Source organism: Osmerus eperlanus, chromosome 2, assembly GCF_963692335.1.
Source record: "Osmerus eperlanus chromosome 2, fOsmEpe2.1, whole genome shotgun sequence".
Classification (NCBI taxonomy): Eukaryota; Metazoa; Chordata; class Actinopteri; order Osmeriformes; family Osmeridae; genus Osmerus; species Osmerus eperlanus.
The window spans coordinates 22023886-22045629 of record NC_085019.1 but is presented as its reverse complement, the minus strand read 5'-3'; the positions used below and the strand labels follow the sequence as shown (position 1 = coordinate 22045629).

At 50.3% G+C, this 21744-nt stretch overlaps 1 protein-coding gene across 1 annotated transcript; it reads right to left on the bottom strand.

The window, feature by feature from the left end:
• Positions 1-611: 611 nt before the first annotated feature.
• triobpb (TRIO and F-actin binding protein b) lies at positions 612-15900 on the bottom strand. Its single transcript, XM_062454764.1, has 13 exons — positions 15495-15900; positions 13122-13178; positions 12462-12530; positions 12136-12225; positions 11855-11964; positions 11033-11474; positions 8976-9189; positions 8426-8534; positions 6957-7116; positions 6401-6520; positions 4548-4634; positions 4176-4365; positions 612-1825 (listed from the first exon to the last, which is right to left on the bottom strand). The coding sequence occupies exons 1-12, from the start codon at positions 15498-15500 to the stop codon at positions 4204-4206; spliced, it is 1626 nt and encodes a 541-aa protein (XP_062310748.1). The 5' UTR covers positions 15501-15900; the 3' UTR covers positions 612-1825; positions 4176-4203.
• Between the last annotated feature and the right edge of the window lie 5844 nt (positions 15901-21744).

Genomic DNA, 21744 nt, shown 5'->3' with positions numbered 1-21744 from the left:
GTTGTGAGTTTATGTTTTGAGCACAACAAATATAATTTGTTTTTTTGTGAAATTGTAACATTGTAGCCTGTACAAATCGGTGGGAAAGTGCAGGGAAAACGACTGCATATCCACACAGAGAAGAGGAGGGAGAGAGCGGTGGGGAGTTGAGTCTGTCACGGCACGTTGGGTACATACGGGTGACTGACTCCAGGGTGGTCATGCCCCTCTACAGTAGGAGAGATTAGCACCCTTATGTAAAGCCTAAAGGTTGTAGCCTAATCATCTTATGGCTGAGTGACTTAAAGGTTCTAAGTTTTTTTGTTTCTTTTGCAGGGAATGCTGTGTTCCATCTTTATAACAAATGTTATTTAATTCCAGATATGAAACGGATATCAAATGTATCTTGAAATTCTGGATTTTACTTGAAATAGTCCTCCATATAAAGGCAAGGCTCCAGCCCTGTTGGAACGCCGTCCTTCAGACATTTATATTATTTAACACCTCGTTTGTTTATACATTTGTAGGGTCAGACTTAGGGGGACCACTGGTGCTTCCTTTCTTTTGAAGCTTTAAAAAATGTTCTGCCTTTACTTTGTCGATTTTCGGTCATTTCCATTTGTCACATCCTCTACATTAAATATGATTTTATTTTTCTCAAAATACAGGTAGCTAGTTCATCTCATCACAAAAGACAATAAAAAAAACATTGGCTCATTAATGCAACACTAGTAATTTGATGTGGCACACACAAACATGCCTAAAACATTGTTTGTTTTGGAATGGAGGTTGAGAGAGATCTCAAAATATACTTCTCAGCCTTGGTTAAAAAATTACAAATAAAAATAAAAGACTAATTGGAGGTTAAATAATAACCACCATTCATCCTTTTATAAGCAATCCAGGACACAGAGGAAGGTACATAAAATGCAGTACTGTATTTAGTATTAATTGGCTTTCCAGGAATTGGCTGTTTTTCCCTGTATGAATCCCAATGGAAACAGTAAATTCTCCAAAGTCCAAAAGAGGAATGACTAAAAGCAACGAAACATTCATTTAAAAATAAAACTGTGATAACATCAATCAATTTAAGCTCCCATTTATGGTGGAGAAAAGAGAGAAACAAACATTGTAAACATGATACAAGTAGGTACGAAGCCAGGCGATGAGATGCTAGTAGTTCTGTTGAAGAAATGCTGTATTCCATCTAAAATGTGAACTCCGTGATGAGATCCTACAGTCTTCACCAGCAAGCTGAGGAACCTACTCGACCCCGAGATATGCTTCCTCTCACTGGAGACCTGAGGGCAGACCATGTATAACCTATGCAGTGTCATCTCCTATCGACCAATCCGGACGTCGCGCTGCAGCCCTCTCCTCACTGCGCCCGTCCATCCCCCTCACAAGGTCACACGAAGACGGCCTCGGGGTTTCAGGAGGGGTCGGAAAACTTTTTCCCAGCGGAGACTGTCAATGTGTGGGTACATAGAACGCCGTTCTGTACTGTCGCATGTCGTGTTCTCTCTCTCGTTTATCAACCACCGGGAAGAATGTCTGTCCTCAAATATTCCAGTTTCTTAGACCAAAATGTTCACTCAATCACACCCTCTCGCACTCATACAAAACGGAAGTAAAAAAAAAAAAAAAAAACGTTAACAAAAGTGCAGATACTTATAATGCGCGACCCAGTGTAATGTGACCGATTGTTGATCAGATGATTCCTAGTCTAAGCTTCTTGTTGGCTGAATGGTTGACAGTTAAGGCATTATTGCGGTCCCTCTCAGCCAGTCAGCCTCCAGGCCTTCCTCCTCCTCTGCTCCCAGCTGTCATCTCTGTGCCCGTGGAACTGAAGAACAAAGAATGGAAAACACTCCATCATATTGAGATAATAATAATAACTAGAGAGGGTACAATTTCTGGGGAAATTGTAGGGTGTGCTTGCTTGCTTGCGTCAGTTGCACAGGGGTCCGTTTTTTTATGATATTTGGTATATTTTATATAAAAATGCATAGGGCCTACTTATAATTTATAAAGATTACATAGATTTAAAAGCATCTTTTTTTGATGCTCAGAACTGCTCTTTTTCAGAGAAAATTGGGAGCCTATCAATTCGACGTGTGAGCGTATTCTTTTGTTTTCTGATTGATTATTTACAACTCAAAATACGAGTGAAGTGTAGAATGAAATATGATGTCTTCTCATTTCCCCTGCAAGAGGCAGCCTCATAGCTGAATCAACGAATACATTTGGCAGACCGGTGTAAAAATTGACCTAATCTCTATGACTTAACGTCCTTTTAAGTTTTCCCTTCTCGTGATATTGCAGGCATGTAGCCTACAATCCATGAATAAAGAACCCCCTTTGAAGATTATTCTACGACGTTACCGGCAGTAGAAGATGGAATCGCGATTCAAACAGTACCATCTGCTAACTGAAAATATGCCCCCAAAAACGTAAATAAGCTTGACATTTATTTAGTGAAAAATCGCTCATTCATAAAAAAGCTCACTGGTAGCGATCATTGTCAGTAACAACGCAAAATGCGATATAGCCCTGTGTGGAGAAGCTGCCCCGGTAAATTATTCTACAGTACAGTACTAGACTACTGCTGTGTTCGTCTTGGTAGCGATTGCGTTGGTTGAATTCGATTTAACGTTCCGTTGTACGGTTTAGGCTGAAATTAATTATTAATTTTTATTAAATATTTTCTTGAACAGATTGACAAAGTTTAGGCTGTGGCAATGAAGTTCAGGTTAGTACAGTAGTCAGATAGTTTCACCTATTGAAAGACTTGATTTAAGTAAGGGGAGTGCCGAACATGTTCTGTCGCCGTTTGACTTCCTAAACAGCTGTGTAGATGTTTTTGTAGTGTGTCTCGCAGCATTGCAGTGAGCAACACTGGTTTGAAACCACAGGTAATGATAATGTCACCAACAAATCGTTTACTTGTAATGTAATGTCATAATAAATGCTACAACGAAAATGTATTTGTGAGGAATAACGATTGAAAACAGATGCATCATAGACCACCGTAGTATGTGTTGCCCGGGCAACAGAGGCTAATGTCATGATGCTAATGCTTCAGTGAAATAGTAGACTACCGTTTCCGAAAGTAGATGTGGGCCTACTTCCTTAATAATATCAGCTAATATTGTACATTACATTTCACAATTGTGTTTCACATCACAAAGTAAAATGAGTAAATAGTTATCACCCTGGCCTCTTTACCTGTGGCGTTTCTGCAGCTGCCTTGCAGTAAAGCTATAGTTAGCCTAGCTATCCCCCAAGTTAACAGATGGGAAACGACTATTCTGCTACAGGTAGTCACGCGTGTTTTCGTGACGTTAGTGACGTAGTGACGTTAGTAACGTCAGTGACTGTGGCTAGCAAATTATCCACCGTTAGCTTCACTTTTCGCCACAAAAACTTAACTTGAGCCTAAACCATGCAACGGAACGTAAATCCCAATAGAAGCAACTCAATCGCTACCAAGACGAAACTTTTGACACCTAGATTGTCTATGTAGGCCAAATATTGACTGAGTTTTAGGGGGGCGAAAATAAACAATAATAAATATATATGTGAGAGAACAAAGGTTGTGCTGTCGCCGAAGGCTTGAGCACACCCAATAATATATCCTTTCCATGTTCCTCTCTCCCCCCACCTAGACCATCTCTCTCCCCAGCTGTCCTACCTCTCTCCCTCTCCCTCTTCCCCCACCTAGACCATCTCTCTCCCCAGCTGTCCTACCTCTCTCCCTCTCCCTCTTCCCCCACCTAGACCATCTCTCTCCCCAGCTGTCCTACCTCTCTCCCTCTCCCTCTTCCCCCACCTAGACCATCTCTCTCCCCAGCTGTCCTACCTCTCTCCCTCTTCCCCCACCTAGACCATCTCTCTCCCCAGCTGTCCTACCTCTCTCCCTCTCCCTCTTCCCCCACCTAGACCATCTCTCTCCCCAGCTGTCCTACCTCTCTCCCTCTTCCCCCACCTAGACCATCTCTCTCCCCAGCTGTCCTACCTCTCTCCCTCTCCCTCTTCCCCCACCTAGACCATCTCTCTCCCCACCTGTCTTACCTCTCTCTCTCTCCCTCTTCCCCCACCTAGACCATCTCTCTCCCCACCTGTCTTACCTCTCTCTCTCTCTCTCCCTCCTTCTCTACCCCCACCGAGACCATCTCTCTCTCCACCAGTCCTACCTCTCTCCAGGTCTGGTGGTGGGGGGTGTCAGTGCTCCAGGCTGTTCCCCAGGACCTGGCCCTCGTGCAGGGCAGCCATGGCCAGCCTCAGGTGCTCCCTCACACCCTGGAGCTCACGCTCACTCCGGCTCTTCAGGCTGCTCAGCTCCCCCTGGAGCTCCTCGGAGCGCTCGCAGGCCACGCGCTTCTCCTGGGGGGGGGGGGGGGGGGGGGGGGGGAGGTCACACACAGGGTCATACACAGGGTCACACACAGGGTCATACACAGGGTCATACACAGGAAACGGACGAGATTGAGAACCCGTTCTGTGTCGGGTTGATTCCCGTAATAAGTCACACTGAAATCCACAGCCAGATCAAAACCCGGACGTACCGAGGTGAGGAACTGCAGCTCGTTTCTGAGGCAGCTGATCTCCTTATGCAGGTACTGGACCACGTTCTCCTTCACCCTGAGGAGGACCTGGGACCAAAACAGCAGCAATGTTCACCACAAGGCAATGATGACAATAACACCCACACCAAACACATTCCACGCCTCAGACACGGCGGACACTCCAGGAATGCATGTACAAAATCCCTCAAACATGACAGCGCCTTCAGGAGAAAAGTAGTCTGGAACCTAGTCTGGAAGTCTCTTGAATCTATGAAAGAGCGTTTGTTTTTAGTGGTGTGTTGTTCAACAGCCCAACTGTGACATCACTGTCACAGTTCCCCTTTCACTCCCTACAACACTTGGAGCTGAGCTAATGCAGCTAATGCATCTAGCTAGCTAATGCAGCTAGCTAGCTAATGCATCTAGCTAGCTAATGCAGCTAGCTAGCTAATGCAGCTAGCTAGCTAATGCAGCTAGCTTAATGCAGCTAGCTAGCTAGCTAGCTAATGCAGCCCATGGGCATACACTTCCATCACGGCAGCTTACTCCCTTGTTATCGCACTAGGCGAGGAACGGTGCCGCCCCATGTCGTTTTTGATAGAGAGGCATCATTTGGGTTAGGCAGGTTAATTAGCACTGTTATTGCTTTCATTCCTTTGGCCCCGTTCATCGTCCCCTTGTTCTCCTGTGACGCCTTGTCTGTATAATAAACACACGGTTGTATCGACACCCTCGTCTGTGTTCGTGTTGGCTGCCAGTGGTTAGACCCTCCTTCGCCCCTAGACATCGGAAGCCTTCCTCGGTTCGCCCAGTCAAGGGAGGGTCGTAACATTCGGTGCCTACACAGACTGGACGGAACAGGAAGCAACAGCCCACACAAGTCCAGACTGAAAGCAGCCTGACACCCATCCTCGTATTGTGCTCGATCATGTTGGAGATGGAAACACTTGGAAACTTGCCCCCAGTGTGTCAACAGTGCTACAACTGTAATTTGACTGATGTAAGGCCGGCCTAAAAGGAACCTGTGACAGAATTATCGATGATAAAAAGAAGACAATGTCCTGCCAATTGGAGAGATAGAGCTTCACCAAACTTTGCCCCCGGCAGTGCAGAGCTGTGTAAACTGATTAGGCAGTACTAAGGAACTTTTGGGCAGAGTTCAACAGCCTAGTCAGGGCATGAAAACACTTCGACCCCTGAATTAAATGTCAGGCCGACCTATTTGGCATATTAATTATTGACATGGAACAACTTGATATCTTGTGACTGTTTAAGACTAGAAGGGGGAGGCTTCACTGTTTGCTGTATAATGTCGGGCTTCTCAGCGCGAGAATGTCAATGAATTGTGTATAACCTGTATTGAGATGAATAAAGCCACTGTGTATTTTGATTTAACCGATGACTGAGCGTCCATTCGATGATCTAAGAAATGATCTCCAACATTCTGCGTTTCCAAAGACGCGGAAATATACAGTATTGTGAAGAAGTCTTGGGGAGTCAGGTGGCTGAGCGGTTAGGGAATCGGGCTAGTAATCTGAAGGTTGCCAGTTCGATTCCCGGCTGTGAAAAAATGACGTTGTGTCCTTGGGCAAGGCACTTCCCCCTACTTGCCTCGGGGGAATGTACCTGTACTTACTGTAAGTCGCTCTGGATAAGAGCGTCTGCTAAATGACAAAGAATTGTAAAATGTAAAAAAAGTCTTAGGCAAAGAAAGTTAAGCAAAAATGCTTAAAGACAAAGAAATTAAAAGACTGAACTTTATTGCAGCACAAATACAGAAGAAAATGTGTATAAAAAAAAAATGTTACTTTATTATTAAACTATACAATACCCTTGTTCCCATCATAACCCACCTCCTGTTCAGTGGAAGTCCTGTCCTGGTGGTGGTTGCTGGTGGTGATACGCTCCGAGCCTGGTCCCGCGGCGAGGGAGAGCGTGCGGGTCATCTCCTGGGCCAGGCGCGCCTGGAGGTCCTGGAGGGGGAGAGGAGCTTGCGCTTACGTTTGGCTGAACAAGGATCTCCGACCCATGTTTGTGCATTAAAACCAACCATTGTCAATTTATAAACGTCATTAAAACGATGAATAAAGGATGGCTCGCCGGGTGGAGCATGTACAACATGGCCTGAGGGCTTACAGCGGCAGGTTCGATTCCAGCCTGGGCACTTTGCTGCATGCCTCCCCTCATCTTTCCCCAATCTCAAACTCAATTTCCAAAAAAGCAGAAAAAGCCAAAAGTACTTACACCATGGTTGATAAACGTACTAACGATATCTAACAGAATCACGAGCCCATCACTGACACATCCCAGGACCCATCACCCACACCTCCCTGCACCTCCCCCCCCACCCCCCAGCCTGGCTGGTGAGCTGGGAGGTGGGTGTGGGTGGTGACCTCAGGTGGCTCTCACCTGGTTCTCCTTCCTCAGCTGCTCCATGTCTCTCTCCTTCAGGCTGGTCTGTCGCTCCATCTCCGCGCTGCTCTGCTGGGCGCGGTTCAGCGCCAGACACTTGTGGGAGTAGCGCTCTGACAGAGCGGCCAGCTCCCTCTGGAGGGCCTGCTGCTCTGCCCTGGGGGGGGAGCAAGACAAGACATGGAAGTATTGTAGTATGCCTTTACCAGCACTATACTCTTTACAGGACTGTCCTACCATACTGAACATACTCAGTATACGCAATACTATATATTTTTGTGTGCAATAACTAGATAGGTACTGACGCTCCTAATTTAGCTTAATGTCACACTGATGTCACAATGAAAATAAATGTTCACGAAGAAATCTATATTTTGAACATGACCACATGCCACAATTATTGGCAACCCCCAAAATACTTATGAACAAAATGTAACTGAAGCATTTTTCCATTTATGTTCGACTTTTGAAAACGTTGATCAGTGTTTAAAGCAGCAGTCCATGACCCTCCATATTCCTCCAATCAGAGTGAGCCTTGTGTATTTACAGTCAAACAGTAGCAGAGTCTTTATCAACATGCCAGACTGCACATGGTTAACAGGATGTAGCGAATCAAAACATTCAGTTAAAGCGAAGAACGGGAGGCCGTGTGCCAAGACCACTAAGAGTGACTCAAAACACACAGGACCGAAACACACAGGTGAAAAGAAACACACAGGACCGAAACATACAGGTGAAAAGAAACACACAGGACCGAAACACACAGGTGAAAAGAAACACACAGGACCGAAACATACAGGTGAAAAGAAACACACAGGACCGAAACACACAGGTGAAAAGAAACACACAGGACCGAAACACACAGGTGAAAAGAAACACACAGGACCGAAACATACAGGTGAAAAGAAACACACAGGACCGAAACACACAGGTGAAAAGAAACACACAGGACCGAAACATACAGGTGAAAAGAAACACACAGGACCGAAACACACAGGTGAAAAGAAACACACAGGACCGAAACACACAGGTGAAAAGAAACACACAGGACCGAAACATACAGGTGAAAAGAAACACACAGGACCGAAACACACAGGTGAAAAGAAACACACAGGACCGAAACATACAGGTGAAAAGAAACACACAGGACCGAAACATACAGGTGAAAAGAAACACACAGGACCGAAACATACAGGTGAAAAGAAACACACAGGACCGAAACATACAGGTGAAAAGAAACACACAGGACCGAAACATACAGGTGAAAAGAAACACACAGGACCGAAACACACAGGTGAAAAGAAACACACAGGACCGAAACATACAGGACCGAAACACACAGGTGCAAAAGAAACACACAGGTGCAAAAGAAACACACAGGTAACGAAAACCTTCAACTTTTCACCTGTGTTTCGGTCCTGTGTGTGTGTGTGTGTGTGTAAATGCTGTGTGGGGTGAACACTCACTGCTGTTGGCCACGCAAGGTTTGTGGGTCGGCTCCGCCCCCCATCCTCCTGGCCATCTCCACCTCCCTCTCCAGCTCCTCCATGTGGGCCTTCTTCAGTGCCTCCATCACTGACACACACACAGAGTCAGGTTGTGTTATCTGACAAGCACTGGAGCGGTATTGACATTGTTGTTTTCAGGAGCACCACCCCCTGGTACTGTACATTGTAACACGCACTGCAGATGGCCTGAGACACTTGCTATGCAGCTAGAATTTCGGACCCAACAAGGAAATGCAAAATCACCCCCCCCCCAAAAATTGTTTTGTTTAAAGTGGGCTCCAACCACTTAAACTGAAAACGACTGGGGGCGAAATTTCACCTCTGAACGCGGTCTTTAAAAGCGGTTATAATGCTTTCCCGTGGAAGAAAATCCTGTGACTATTTATTCTCAACGTTCGCGATATAAACAAACTACATCCCACGTAGAACAAGCCACAAAACGTAGAGTACATTCGATATATCGCCCACCCCTGACATATTCAGACGGGGGCCTCAGTTGACCTCTGACCTTGTGCTGTGGCCTGGGTCTCCTCCTCCAGCAGCCGGTCTCTCTCCGCCTCCAGCTCCCTGGTCTGGCGGCCATGTTGTTTCTGCAGCTCCTCCAGTGCCTGCCGGTGGGCGCGCTCCATGGCCTCCAGGCTCCGCCCCCACGGCGCCTCGGGACCGCCTCCTCGCCCCCCTCCCCCATGCAAATGCTCCAGCTGCTGCCTCAGAGACGCCACCTGAGGGTGAGAAGGAGAGATGGACAGAGAGATGGAGAGATGGTGGGAGAGAGAGATGGAGGGAGAGAGAGATGGAGGGAGAGAGAGATGGACAGAGAGATGGAGAGATGGAGGGAGAGAGAGATGGACAGAGAAGGAGGGAGAGAGAGATGGAGGGAGAGAGAGATGGAGGGAGAGAGAGATGGAGGGAGAGAGATGGAGTGAGAGAGATGGAGTGAGAGAGATGGAGTGAGAGAGATGGAGTGAGAGAGATGGACAGATGGAGGGAGAGAAAGATGGACAGATGGAGGGAGAGAAAGATGGACAGATGGAGGGAGAGAGAGATGGACAGAGAGATGGAGGGAGAGAGATGGAGGGAGAGAGATGGACAGATGGAGGGAGAGAGAGATGGACAGAGAGATGGAGTGAGAGAGATGGAGGGAGAGAGATGGAGTGAGAGATGGAGGGAGAGAGAGATGGAGGGAGAGAGAGATGGAGGGAGAGAGAGATGGAGGGAGAGAGATGGAGGGAGAGAGATGGAGGGAGAGAGAGATGGACAGAGAGATGGAGGGAGAGAGAGATGGAGGGAGAGAGAGATGGAGGGAGAGAGAGATGGAGGGAGAGAGATGGAGGGAGAGAGATGGAGGGAGAGAGATGGACAGATGGAGGGAGAGAGAGATGGACAGAGAGATGGAGAGATGGAGGGAGAGAGAGATGGACAGAGAGATGGAGGGAGAGATGGACAGAGAGATGGAGTGAGAGAGATGGAGTGAGAGAGATGGAGTGAGAGAGATGGACAGAGATGGAGGGAGAGAGAGATGGAGTGAGAGAGAGATGGAGTGAGAGAGATGGAGTGAGAGAGATGGAGTGAGAGAGATGGAGTGAGAGATGGACAGAGATGGAGGGAGAGAGAGAGATGGAGGGAGAGAGAGATGGAGGGAGAGAGAGATGGAGGGAGAGAGAGAGATGGAGGGAGAGAGATGGAGTGAGAGAGATGGACAGATGGAGGGAGAGAGAGATGGACAGAGAGATGGAGGGAGAGAGATGGACAGAGAGATGGAGGGAGAGAGAGATGGAGGGAGAGAGAGATGGAGGGAGAGAGATGGAGTGAGAGAGATGGAGGGAGAGAGATGGAGGGAGAGAGATGGACGGAGAGAGATGGACAGAGATGGAGTGAGAAATGGGCAGAGAGAGAGAGAGAGACAGATGGAGAAAGAGAGAGAGACAACGGTAAAGCTCACCAAATGAGCAGCGAGGACAGCTAAAAACACCCCATGCACCTCCCCAGCACACACCACACGCACAGCAACCACCAGCACGGAACCGGCCCTTCAGCAGTGCTGCTACCCGGCAGCCTTTTCCCATGTCTACCGGCTACATCAAGGTCTGTACTCACACAAGGTTTTAGGTACGGTTGAACGGAATATTCCGGAAGGTGACATCACCCTCAAAACAAGTTCGATGGAACTCACTAGAGATAACCTACTCCCTCCATCTCCCGTCAGTGTCTGTTGGGATAATGCCACAGGTATGCACGTGGGAAATACCTTCAGGCACTGAAAGCAGGGAGATACCTGGATTTCATAGCCTCTCTGGTTAACGAGTGCCTGTTTTACTGGATACACCCACAAAGTCTAATTTTAACACTGCCCCCACCTGACTGTCCCCTACAGTTGGACAGATAGACAGCACTGCTGGAGAGATGATATGACAGCATGCATGACCGACTGAAGGGAAACGTAAAGGGTTAACAGGCCGAAACGAGGGTTCGACTTCATCCGAGCGAACAGATGAAGGGTTAATTTGCGTCTAACCGCCGAGTTATTTAGCAAATTAGGGGGAACAAATCCACTCCACGCACTACCTCCCTCTGCAGCGCCTCATTGGCTTGAAGCCCGACGGGCCGCGAGCCCATTGGCGGCAACGACCTCATCTCCTTCAAGGGCAGGCGCTCAAACTCCGCCCACTTCCTCTCGATCTCCGTCTCCATCCGTAGCCTGGGGTCCGAACCGAGGCCGGGCCCCTTCCTCGACAGCACCGCCTCCCATTGGCTGCTGGTGGCGTCCCGGTTCCTCTCCTCCTGCCATTGGGCGTGCTCCCTGCCCTGGCCCTCCCCCGCCTCTCTCTGCATGGCCGGTAGGGGACTGGCGAGGGCGGGGACCGGCGAGAGCTCCACATGGTCGAACCTCCGGGCGGCGGGGGGGACATCGGTCCTCAACTCCCCGTGGCGGGTGGAGGGGCGGCGGGTGGAGGGGGTCACGGAGCGAGCGTGGGAGTTCTCCTTGTCACTGCTGCTGTCTGGCAGCCTGGAGGAGGAGGGGGGGGGGGTGAGGGGGAGAGCGAGTGAAAGAGGGAGAGAGAGAGAAAGAGGGAGAGAGAGGAAAACAAAGAGTACATGTTGATGAAGTGACGGCGCCTCCCGAAACTGCGAGAAAAGAGCGTGACTCACTGTGAGCACCGGAACATTCCTACAGATTACTGAGACTGGGGAGGCATGGAAGGCACCCTTGAGCACCCAAGCATACCACTTCTGAGGCCCTCTGATGATATGGGGTGAGAGAGGGGAAAAGTGGAGGGAGAGAGAGAGAGAAAGGCAGACAGAGAGGTGAGGGGGAGCCCAAGAGAGTGTGTGTGTGTGTGTGTGTGTGTGTGTGTGTGTGTGTGAGTGTGTGTGTGTCAAACTCACTGTGTGAGGTCCGGGGACGTGCTGGGCCGGATGCTCTTCCTCAACACCTCGATCCAGTTCCTCCTGATCCCAGCCGTCATGGCCGACAGCGTGACCACGACCTCGCGCGTCTGAGCAGCGGAGGGATGAACGACAGTTAAGAAGAGACAGAGAGAGCGAGAGCGAGAGAGAAAGGGTTGGGTTGGGGGGGAGGGGGGGGGGAGAGGGGGGTAGAGAGGGGGAGAGAGAGTTCTGGCACAATCCCCAGTCCGAAGAGGACGGCTGGCAGGCATGACCCTCACCTGGATCTGAAAGCCGTAGTTCTTCTCCACGTCAAACTCAGACACCTTGACGCAGGACTTGAGGTCGATCTCTCCGTCCAGGTCGTCTTTCTGCGGGAGGAAAGTACACCTGGTGAGGGGGAACTGACACCATGTGCATGAGCGGTCCTCGAGAACACACACACGCGCACCCTGAAAGCACAGTTTGGCACATTTTGCTCTCATCGCGACATGTAATACTTTACAGAACTGACGAAGAGAAAAGACCAAAGGGATTGACCGTTTCTGAAGAGTAACTTGAACGTAACTACTACTGAAGTAGATGTCTAGAATACTTCAAAACATACCTCCTCAGCCCCAGAGTCTCTGTAGTACCTCAGACCAGCGTCTGTCAGCACAAACCAGTGCTTCTTCCACTAGAGAGAGAGAGCGAGAGCGAGAGAGAGCATGAGACAAGGAGAGGGAGAGAGAAACATGTCAACCCAAGAGGGGATGCCCATGTGAGAGAGTGGGAGAGGGACGGGGAGAACATTTTTGACAGGGTGAGTGAGTGGGAGAGAGTAAACAGGTGACAAGATGTGACGCACAGGCGCTTCACATTCGAGTCTTCCATGTCTGTCTTTATCATGGTCAAAATCTCTCCGGGGAGGGAGGGAGAGGATTTCGTCCGTCTAAGACGTGCAGCCTTCTTTACAGCAGACAACATGATATGGTTTGGGCTCTCTGGAGTATGCACACAGACGCGCACACCAACGCCCACACACACACACGGCAGAGTTCGGATCTTACTCAATCGCATCACGCCGGAGCGCACACACCTGTCGCGGCACGGCCTCGCCGTGCTCTCAGGTGAGAGAACACCTGGGATGGTCTGCAGCTATCCGCTTACACACACACACACAACCTTTCTCCTTAGGGGCGGGGCCAGGTGGGGGGGGGGGGACATGCACGCGGGAAGGAGCGTGAACGAGAGGTGGACGAGACGGGGCAGGGATGGGGTGCGTTACCTCGCCGTGGTCGTCCAGTTTCGACATCCATCCCTTCTTGAAGTTGAGGAGGTCGGGCTGTGCGGGGAGAGAGAAAACGGAGAAGGCAAGAGAGAGAGGGGAGAAACGGAGGGAGAGAGAGAGGTGGGGGGGAGGGGGGGGGAGAGTGTCATGTTAACTGGTATTCAAGGTGCCACAATTTCAAGGCACTGTTACAAAGACAAAAGGCAGAACAATGGATGTCTGTGTCAGTGTGTGTGTGTGTGTGTGTGTGTGTGTGTGTGTGTGTGTGTGTGTGTGCGTGCGTGCGTGGAAGGTGTTCACGTCCACATGAAAAGACCCCTTCCATTCCTCCTGGTTGCATGTAGGCTATGACGCTAACAGCCTAACATGGTATGACGCCCAACTGCTGTTCACGCTGAACACGTCTCCACATCGTGAGCGGAGGAAGAGGGTGTATCGGTTTAAGACGTGTGATGAACAACAGGAAGCACATCGCACAATGAAAGAAAGGGAGGGAGAGAGGAGGAGGAGGAGGAGGGGGGAGAAATAAGGAAATGCATATTGGATGAGATTTGCGAGATGGAGAGACAGATGGCAGCAGAGAGACACCGAAATTGAGAGTGTGACGGAAAGAGAGAGGGAAGGAGAGAGATATCCTTTGTGCACGGAGAAATCGATAATGGGACGCACAGAGGGCAGAGAGAGAGAGAGAGACAAAGACAGAGAGCTCGACTAATCTGGCACCCGGCACGCCCCCATCAGCTATCGCAGCCTGGGTAGCTAGCGGACAGGGGTCGCCCGCATCCCCTAAACGGCGAGGCCAAATACGGAAAGCGCTGGACACTTTTAAGAGACAAAGTGGCGTGAATGAACTAAAACCCTGGCCCCTTGAGTACGCAGAACGGTCTTCTTCTCTTGAGGTATACCAGTGTGACTGTGTGCTGTTGACACACACGCTTGTGAAAGCCAGCAGTTCTTGGAACGCTTGTGAGTGTGTGTGTGTGTGTGTGACAGAGTGTGCGTTTGTGTGTGTGGTTAAGCTATAAGTAACTTTTTGTTTTTTTTCTTCCACAATCTGCATTCCGTCCACTGTTTGTTCACCCCCCCCCTCCTCCCTCCTCCCTCCCTCAGGTTTGTGTGTTGCGGGGAGGGAGTCTGGGAGGTTATAACAAGGGATTATAATACATGCCCACCTTGTAACCACCCAACCACGTCGCCGGTCTTAGTTCTGCAAAACCACCCATTACAGGGTCTAAAAACAGCCAATGACGGGCTGAGGGCGGAGTGTCTCACGAGAGGCCCAGGTGTCTAAAGACCCGGTGGTTTGGAAGCTCATCCCTTTACCTTCTCCATAACCATGAACTCTTGACGTAGGCGAACGACAAATACGTCACTTTGTGGATGTGATGGAAAAGAACGAATTGGCACATATGCAAGGCCAATATCAAGATGCTGGGTCACATTCAGACAGTTGAGATCATTCTGCATTCAGACAAAGACCTCCATAGGAGACATCTTTTGTCGTCTGACTGGACGGCGACAGACTACTAAATATGTTCCGCTACGAGTCCTCCTCTTCCTTCCTTCACCTTTATTGAGCGGATGGAAGGGCAGGTTGGGTCGTCATAGCGACGCCTCGGCGATGCTGTGCTGCCTCTCCGGTTAGGACCAGGAGGAAGAGCCACGAGGAAGGGAAGCTTCCGAGCGTTTGAGAACGACGGAGGCGTAAGCGACTGTCCGATGTTGTCGTGAGCCTGTGACGTCGCCCTGGCCTCACCAGCAAGGCAGAATCCACGCTGTTTCGCTTCTTGCAGGAATGTAGCCATTAATCCGATTATCTGAACTATAAGGGCGCAGGGTTTGGACTTCTCCAACTGTATAACAACTGCATTCACCTGCAAGCTTTCCTAGGGGGTTTCTGATTGGACAGGGGAGCCTATAGGACTGTATGGGCGGGTGGGAGGCTGCACGTGCCAACAGTGACCATATGGAGGACATGGTTGTTTAATTGCCACGTAGGGGCCAAGCAATGACACTGTCTACTGTAAACACACAAGCTAAACCTGTTCCCTCAGGCATACTCGACTGTTTTATTTGTTATGGTAATTGTACCCACTACAGCCCCGGGCAAATCCACATAGACACGGAAATAAAAGAGCAAGTTCCAAAGATACATGAGACAACAAGAACAGGAAAAAGGCGCACCCACTCATCTAAACAATTACTCTATTTTAATCCCCACTGTCACATGCAGCTTAAGGCTATATTTCAAATTCGACGGTGTATGCATGAACACTTGCGTTAGAGTAAGGTACAAACGGGGGCATAAAAAGTTTCCAATATCCGAGATATTTAGTCACACACGGTGACCAAAAGGGCGAGACAACTTACCGTCATGATTGTTGGGTCCAGTCAGCAAACGAGAGAAATGAATAGGAGGAATGAATTATTACTTTAAAAAAGTTTATAGGCCTACTTGACCAACAAGTACATTTGGTAGATAAACTGGCCGAGGATACCGACTCAATTTTCTAACTAATCCGTTCGGGTAAAAACTTGTCTGCCCGCTGGAGGCTACGCGAAATTAAAACAAAACCCGCCATTTCTACGAATCTTTTATCGATGAAGCGTATCTTATCATTCAATGCGCCCTTTCCCTAGCTAATTGGTGCAGAAAATGGGGTACGATTACAAACTAAACGCAAGCTTTTGTCGCATTCAACTGCATATCCTCAATTTCACAACTTTCAGGCAGTCAGTTCAACTGAAGCGAGATCTGCACTCTCGCCCTGTTTGCCACTTCCAGGGCGGATCCCAGGCTATTCTTTGCGCAAACAAGGACAGTCTAGCCAATCAGGTGATCTGCATTACCAACGTTTGCATAATAAATACAGTCTCTGGTGTAAAGGGCGAATCCCAAATCAAAGTTTTGATATCATGACTGTCATGGGATGTCATTATAAACAGCATCATGGCTTTTGTGTCACTTTCTTTAAAGTAATACGATCCTTCGATGTTATTTTGCTGAATAAATTTACGTTTTCCCAATAGCCTTCTGTGAAAGCTTGGTCCCAAACCAGGAATTTGAAGCGCATGCCTCAGTAGCCCGCAGTTGACAAAGCTCTCTCTTACGAAATGCCTGCAGGGGTGTAGGTGAAGACAAGCCAACGGGGAGACCACAGAATGTGAGAAGACTCTCAAAAAAAGGTGCACTACTTAAAAAAGTCTATACTTTTTTCTCTACCACAACTTTACCGTCATTGATATCATTATGCATTCAGTGCGACATATCTCCGACCATTCAAAATGAAACGTAAAAGAGAAAAAAAAACATGGCCAGACCTGCATTTGCTCTGAAGGATGTCTTTGATGGTGACCCCGCCATGGACTGCTCTCCTCAACAGCGGGGCTGCTGGCTCTCTGTGATGGAGGGATTCACAGATACTGTAGCAAAACCGCCAGGCAGGTGAAAGTTCACATCGAAAGTAAAAAAAACTCTCAAAGGAACATTTACATATCATGCAGATGATATTAAGCACACAATGGCCATATGCTCTCAGCTTCCCCTAACTCCTATCTAAACGAGATAGAGAGTTTGAGTTAGAGAGTCGCCTATCCAAGATGAACATGAATATCAGTCTTCTTTCAAAAAAAAAATCCCCTCTTAACATATTGCATCTTTTGATGCAACATTCTCAGAGTTAGAGATCCTAATGTTACAGATCCTAGAGTTAGATTTCCTAGAGTTAGAGATCCTAGAGTTAGAGATCCTAGAGTTAGATATCCTAGAGTTAGATATCCTAGAGTTAGATATCCTAGAGTTAGAGATCCTAGAGTTAGAGATCCTAGAGTTAGATATCCTAGAGTTAGATATCCTAGAGTTAGATATCCTAGAGTTCCTACCTGCATGTGTAGTGAGGTGGAGGAGTGAGCTCTGGACAGCCTGCCACTACCTCCTCCATACTGCCGCCCAGTGTGGTCTCTCTCCAGGTCCGCTGGATCCTCCCACTCCCTGGACGGATGCTTGCTTAGGGAGTGGCTGGAACAGTAGGTAAACACCACCACAGTTAATGGAAGAATGATTTGATAGGTGACCTGATACGGATACTGCCACGCACAAACACTGTGGAGCCAGAGTGAGTATTATTGTGCTACGTCGTACTTTCCCGTCAGTTCTCAATCTTACCAATCATCTTTGGGAGCAGTTGTATGAAATGGGCCTTGTTTATTCTTTGATTTTACAATGACAGTGCACTGTAAATTTACATTTAGTCATTTAGCAGCCGCTCTTATCCAGAGCGACTTACAGTAAGTACAGGGACATTCCCCCGAGGCAAGTAGGGTGAAGTGCCCTGCCCAAGGACACGTCATTATGCAGGGCTGGGAATCGAACCAGCAACCTTCTGATTAGTAGCCCGATTCCCTAACCGCTCAGCCATCTGACCCCCCTCTGTAAATAAAATTAGATTAGATTTGGTAGCAGCACTGACCTGGCTGGCTTAAAGAGCTCCTGTCTGCTGGAGGGCCGGGTCAGGGTCTGTGTCCCTGGTCCAGGGCCCTCCCTCTGAAGGACAGGTTTGGCCTTGGGAAGGTCGGCCATCATGGCGTACTCCTCCCTGTTCCGCCCCCCCGATGCCCCCGACCCCCCCGACAGCTGGCCGGACTCTGAAGAGTCCACGGAACTCTGGGAGGACGTGTGTCTCTGCATGTGGGAGGGGACGGGGCCTCGGATGTGCTCATTGGACGCCAGCGATCGATTGTCATCCGGGGGGGAGGGGCTACGGGGCCCCAGGCCACGCCTACTGCTGCCGCTGAAACCCCTGGCGGCGGTGTCCACGATGACGGCTTTGTGAGAAAAGGTGGCCAGTGTCCGGTGGTCGTGGGCGTGCCGGGAAGGGGAGGTGGCGCGGGACTGGGAGGAGCCACGGAGAGAGTGGGAGGAGCTACGCCAGGAGCCAGGTGACTGGGCGGAGTCTGTCTTCGAGTCACCGTAGGTGCTCTGTCTCTGAGAGGACAGGCTGGGGTCTCTGTTGGTGGCCTTCCTTTGGACGGACAGATCTGAAGGCTCAATTCTGACGCCTCGCCTGGAAGGGGAGGGGCTAACGTTGTCATGGCTCTGGCTGTTGAGGGAGCCGCTGTTGTCGGTCTTCCTCCTCTGTGATTGGCTGGGGGCCTCATGGCTCCCCCCCATGTCCCGACTGTGGCTTCGCACAGAGCTGCTTGTCTCCGACTTACGAAGCGACGATTGGCCAGGAGGGTCGTAGCCCCTCCTTGAAGGGGAGGAGCCTCGACTGTGACTTCGCACAGAGCTGCTCGTCTCCGACTTACGAAGCGACGATTGGCCAGGAGGGTCGTAGCCCCTCCTTGAAGGGGAGGAGCCTCGACTGTGACTTCGCACAGAGCTGCTCGTCTCCGACTTACGAAGCGACGATTGGCCAGGAGGGTCGTAGCCCCTCCTTGAAGGGGAGGAGCCTCGACTGTGACTTCGAACAGAGCTGCTCGTCTCTGACTTACGAAGCGACGATTGGCCTGGAGGGTCGTAGCCCCTCCTTGAAGGGGAGGAGCCTCGACTGTGACTTCGAACAGAGCTGCTCGTCTCTGACTTACGAAGCGACGATTGGCCTGGAGGGTCGTAGCCCCTCCTTGAAGGGGAGGAGCCTCGACTGTGACTTCGCACAGAGCTGCTCGTCTCCGACTTACGAAGCGACAATTGGCCTGGAGGGTCGTAGCCCCTCCTTGAAGGGGAGGAGCCTCGACTGTGACTTCGAACAGAGCTGCTCGTCTCCGACTTACGAAGCGACGATTGGCCTGGAGGGTCGTAGCCCCTCCTTGAAGGGGAGGAGCTTTCCCGTCCATGACCGTTCAGCAGGTTGTTTTGACCTCTGACTGAGGAGTTACCATCAGATTTCCGAAGCATCGATTGACCGGCGGCCTCGTGGCCTCTCCTTGACGGAGAGACAGCCTGACTGTCCCTACCTCGGCTGTTTCCGTAGCTACTGGATTCACTCTTACACAGTAAAGATTGGTTGGTTGTGTCGTAGCCCCTCCTTGAGGGGGAGGAGCTTGGAGTTTCGGGATCAGCTCCGTTCAAGCCGTTCCTGGCATCCGTGTTCCTGAGCAGAGCTTGGCTCTCGATGTCGTAACCTTCTCTGATAGGGGAACCGCAGCGACCGTGATGACCACGACCGTTCAGCGACGTGACGGATCCGGCTTTGCGAAGCAGGGATGGAACAGGGGGATCGTAGCTCTTCCTTGAAGGGGAGGGGTTGCGGCCCTCAAGGCCCCGTCCGTTTACAGCACCAGAAGGGGAGGAGTCACGATGCCCGCGGCCGTTCAGGGAGCCAACCGATTCGGCCTTGCGGAGTGCTGATTGGCTGGGGTTGTGGTACCCCCCCTTCCTTGAAGGGGAAAGGCTTTGATTGTTCTCATGACCACGGCCATTGTTGACCTCATTCCCGCGCAAAGAGTTTTTGAAATCGGTGAAGTTGTTCGACTGTACTTTCAAACTAGAAGAACTAGGGAATGATTTAAAGTTTCGGGGCAAGGTCCCAGACTCCAACCCCCCTCGCCCGTGGGAGCCTGGTGCGGGGCTTCTCGATCTTTGTTCACGCCCCTGAGACCACGCGCCACCGTCGAAGCCCCTCCTGTTAAGGGAGGCGGTCGACTCGCTCCGTTTGGAAGGGGAGGTGCTCCGTAGGGGGGTGGGCGAGGAAGAGCGGGGCGGGAGGGTGGAGCCCTGTCTGGGCGCATCGAACCGTCCCACGTGCTGGTGCGAGGAGGAGTGAGACCCCGAGTGGCTTCGACCGTAGGAACCGCCGAAACCCTTCCGGCCCGCCGACGCCAGCGACTCTGCGATCTTAAAGGGGGTGGGGCTCGGAGAGCGAGGGCCCACCTGCGCCTCCACTTCCACGGCGACTTCGTAGGGATCCGGGGGTGGAAGGGGGCTCTCCGGGGGCAGATCCTGGTACAGCAGCTCCGGGATCAGCCTCTCGGAGGCCACGCCCAGGTTGGGGTTCCGGAAGGGGACGGTGGCCTTGGGCTCCGGGTTGCGGAAGCTGTAGAGGGGGTGGCCTCTCTCCAAGTGCCGGTAAGGAAGGGGCGGGCTCTTGTCTCGGAAGGCACGGGCGCCCCCCGCCCTGCCCAGGGAGAAGTATCCACTCTCACGCTCCTGTTCTCCTTTCAACCCTGGACGAGATGGGAAACAGACCGAGGCACATAGTTCGACATCGGAAAACACAATTGGAATTGCTGTGAGGCCATAAACCTCATAAACAATACATAGTGTACTTCATAAAGTATACATACTAAAAGTCTGCAAATTGTACAATATGATCTTTGAAATCCACCTCCCTCATGTTCAACTCCGTATCAGGGTCATGACAAAAATAGCAGCCAGATCGTGGTATCACGCTACTAATCTGCCTATCGGTTCTGTTACTGATAATTGCCCCCCTTTGCCACTTCAGCAAGGTGACATCAAACACAGGTCGCTGACGGTTTAGTCATGTAAATAACACCTTGGGCTGTAACCAGATCCACAGAGTCAAGTGCTGGCGTACACTCTAACCTGGGTTAGGGTCCTCAGTGGTGGCGTACACTCTAACCTGGGTTAGGGTCCTCAGTGGTGGCGTACACTCTAACCTGGGTTAGGGTCCTCAGTGGTGGCGTACACTCTAACCTGGGTTAGGGTCCTCAGTGGTGGCGTACACTCTAACCTGGGTTAGGGTCCTCAGTGGTGGCGTACACTCTAACCTGGGTTAGGGTCCTCAGTGCTGGGATGTTACCACCTTCGGTTTGTTTGCCAATCGAGGATTTATTTTGAGTGTGATAGAGATTCACCATTGTCTTTATAGTACAGTACTGTTTGGAATGTGACATTTGTGTAAAAAGTGTAGATAATTGACTAATTGAGGTAGATGACCTCCAGACAGACCTGGAGGTTCTTGAAAAGGGTAGCACACTAACCCAGCCTTCAGGCACTGACGGAGGCGGACAACCCCATTTCCCCCCATGATGGGGAAGTACCCTGTTTCCAAGGTGTCTCGTCACATCCCTAAGTCTAACTTGACAAGTTTGTCTCTCTTCCTCTCTCACCTGAGTGTTGATTCCCAAATCTGCCCTTGCTCTGGGCCTCCTCCATCCAGGCGCGGGGGTTGGGTCTGTGGGGCGGGGGGTCCAGGCGGGTCATGCTGAGGTGGGTGGGCCGGCGCCGGAGGTGCAGGCGATTGTCGTCGGAGCCGCTGAAGTCTGGACAGTCGCTCTGGTCACAGCAGCTGGAGGAGGAGAGGAGATGGAGGGATGAATGGATGAAGGGAGGGGAATTACATGACAAGGGTAAGGGGGATGAAGAGAGAAGAGAGAAAGAGGGAGGGAATGAGCGAGAGAGAAGAGAAAAAAGAGATCATTTGCATCCTAGATGTGAAATACTGAGCTCCAGTCAACAAAACCAAAAAAAACAACAACACTTTAACAACTTCTAACAAATTCTGAACCGACGACACAAATCAATTGTCTCACAGTCTCCGACTGCGCAAAGGTACAGACTAAAACATCCCTGACCGGCTCGGGGCGGAATTTCTCCCCACTGCCGCCATACCTGTCTGTGCTGCTGTCGTCGTCTCCGTCACAGATGTAGAGTTCA

Excerpts from the sequence above, each read along its gene's own strand:
- triobpb (XM_062454764.1), bottom strand. Across the intron at positions 12,226-12,461 it reads GAGACTCTGGGGCTGAGGAG|AAAGACGACCTGGACGGAGA; the intron begins GTATGTTTTGAA and ends TTCCTCCCGCAG. Across the intron at positions 4,635-6,400 it reads GGACTTCCACTGAACAGGAG|GTCCTCCTCAGGGTGAAGGA; the intron begins GTGGGTTATGAT and ends TTTTGGTCCCAG.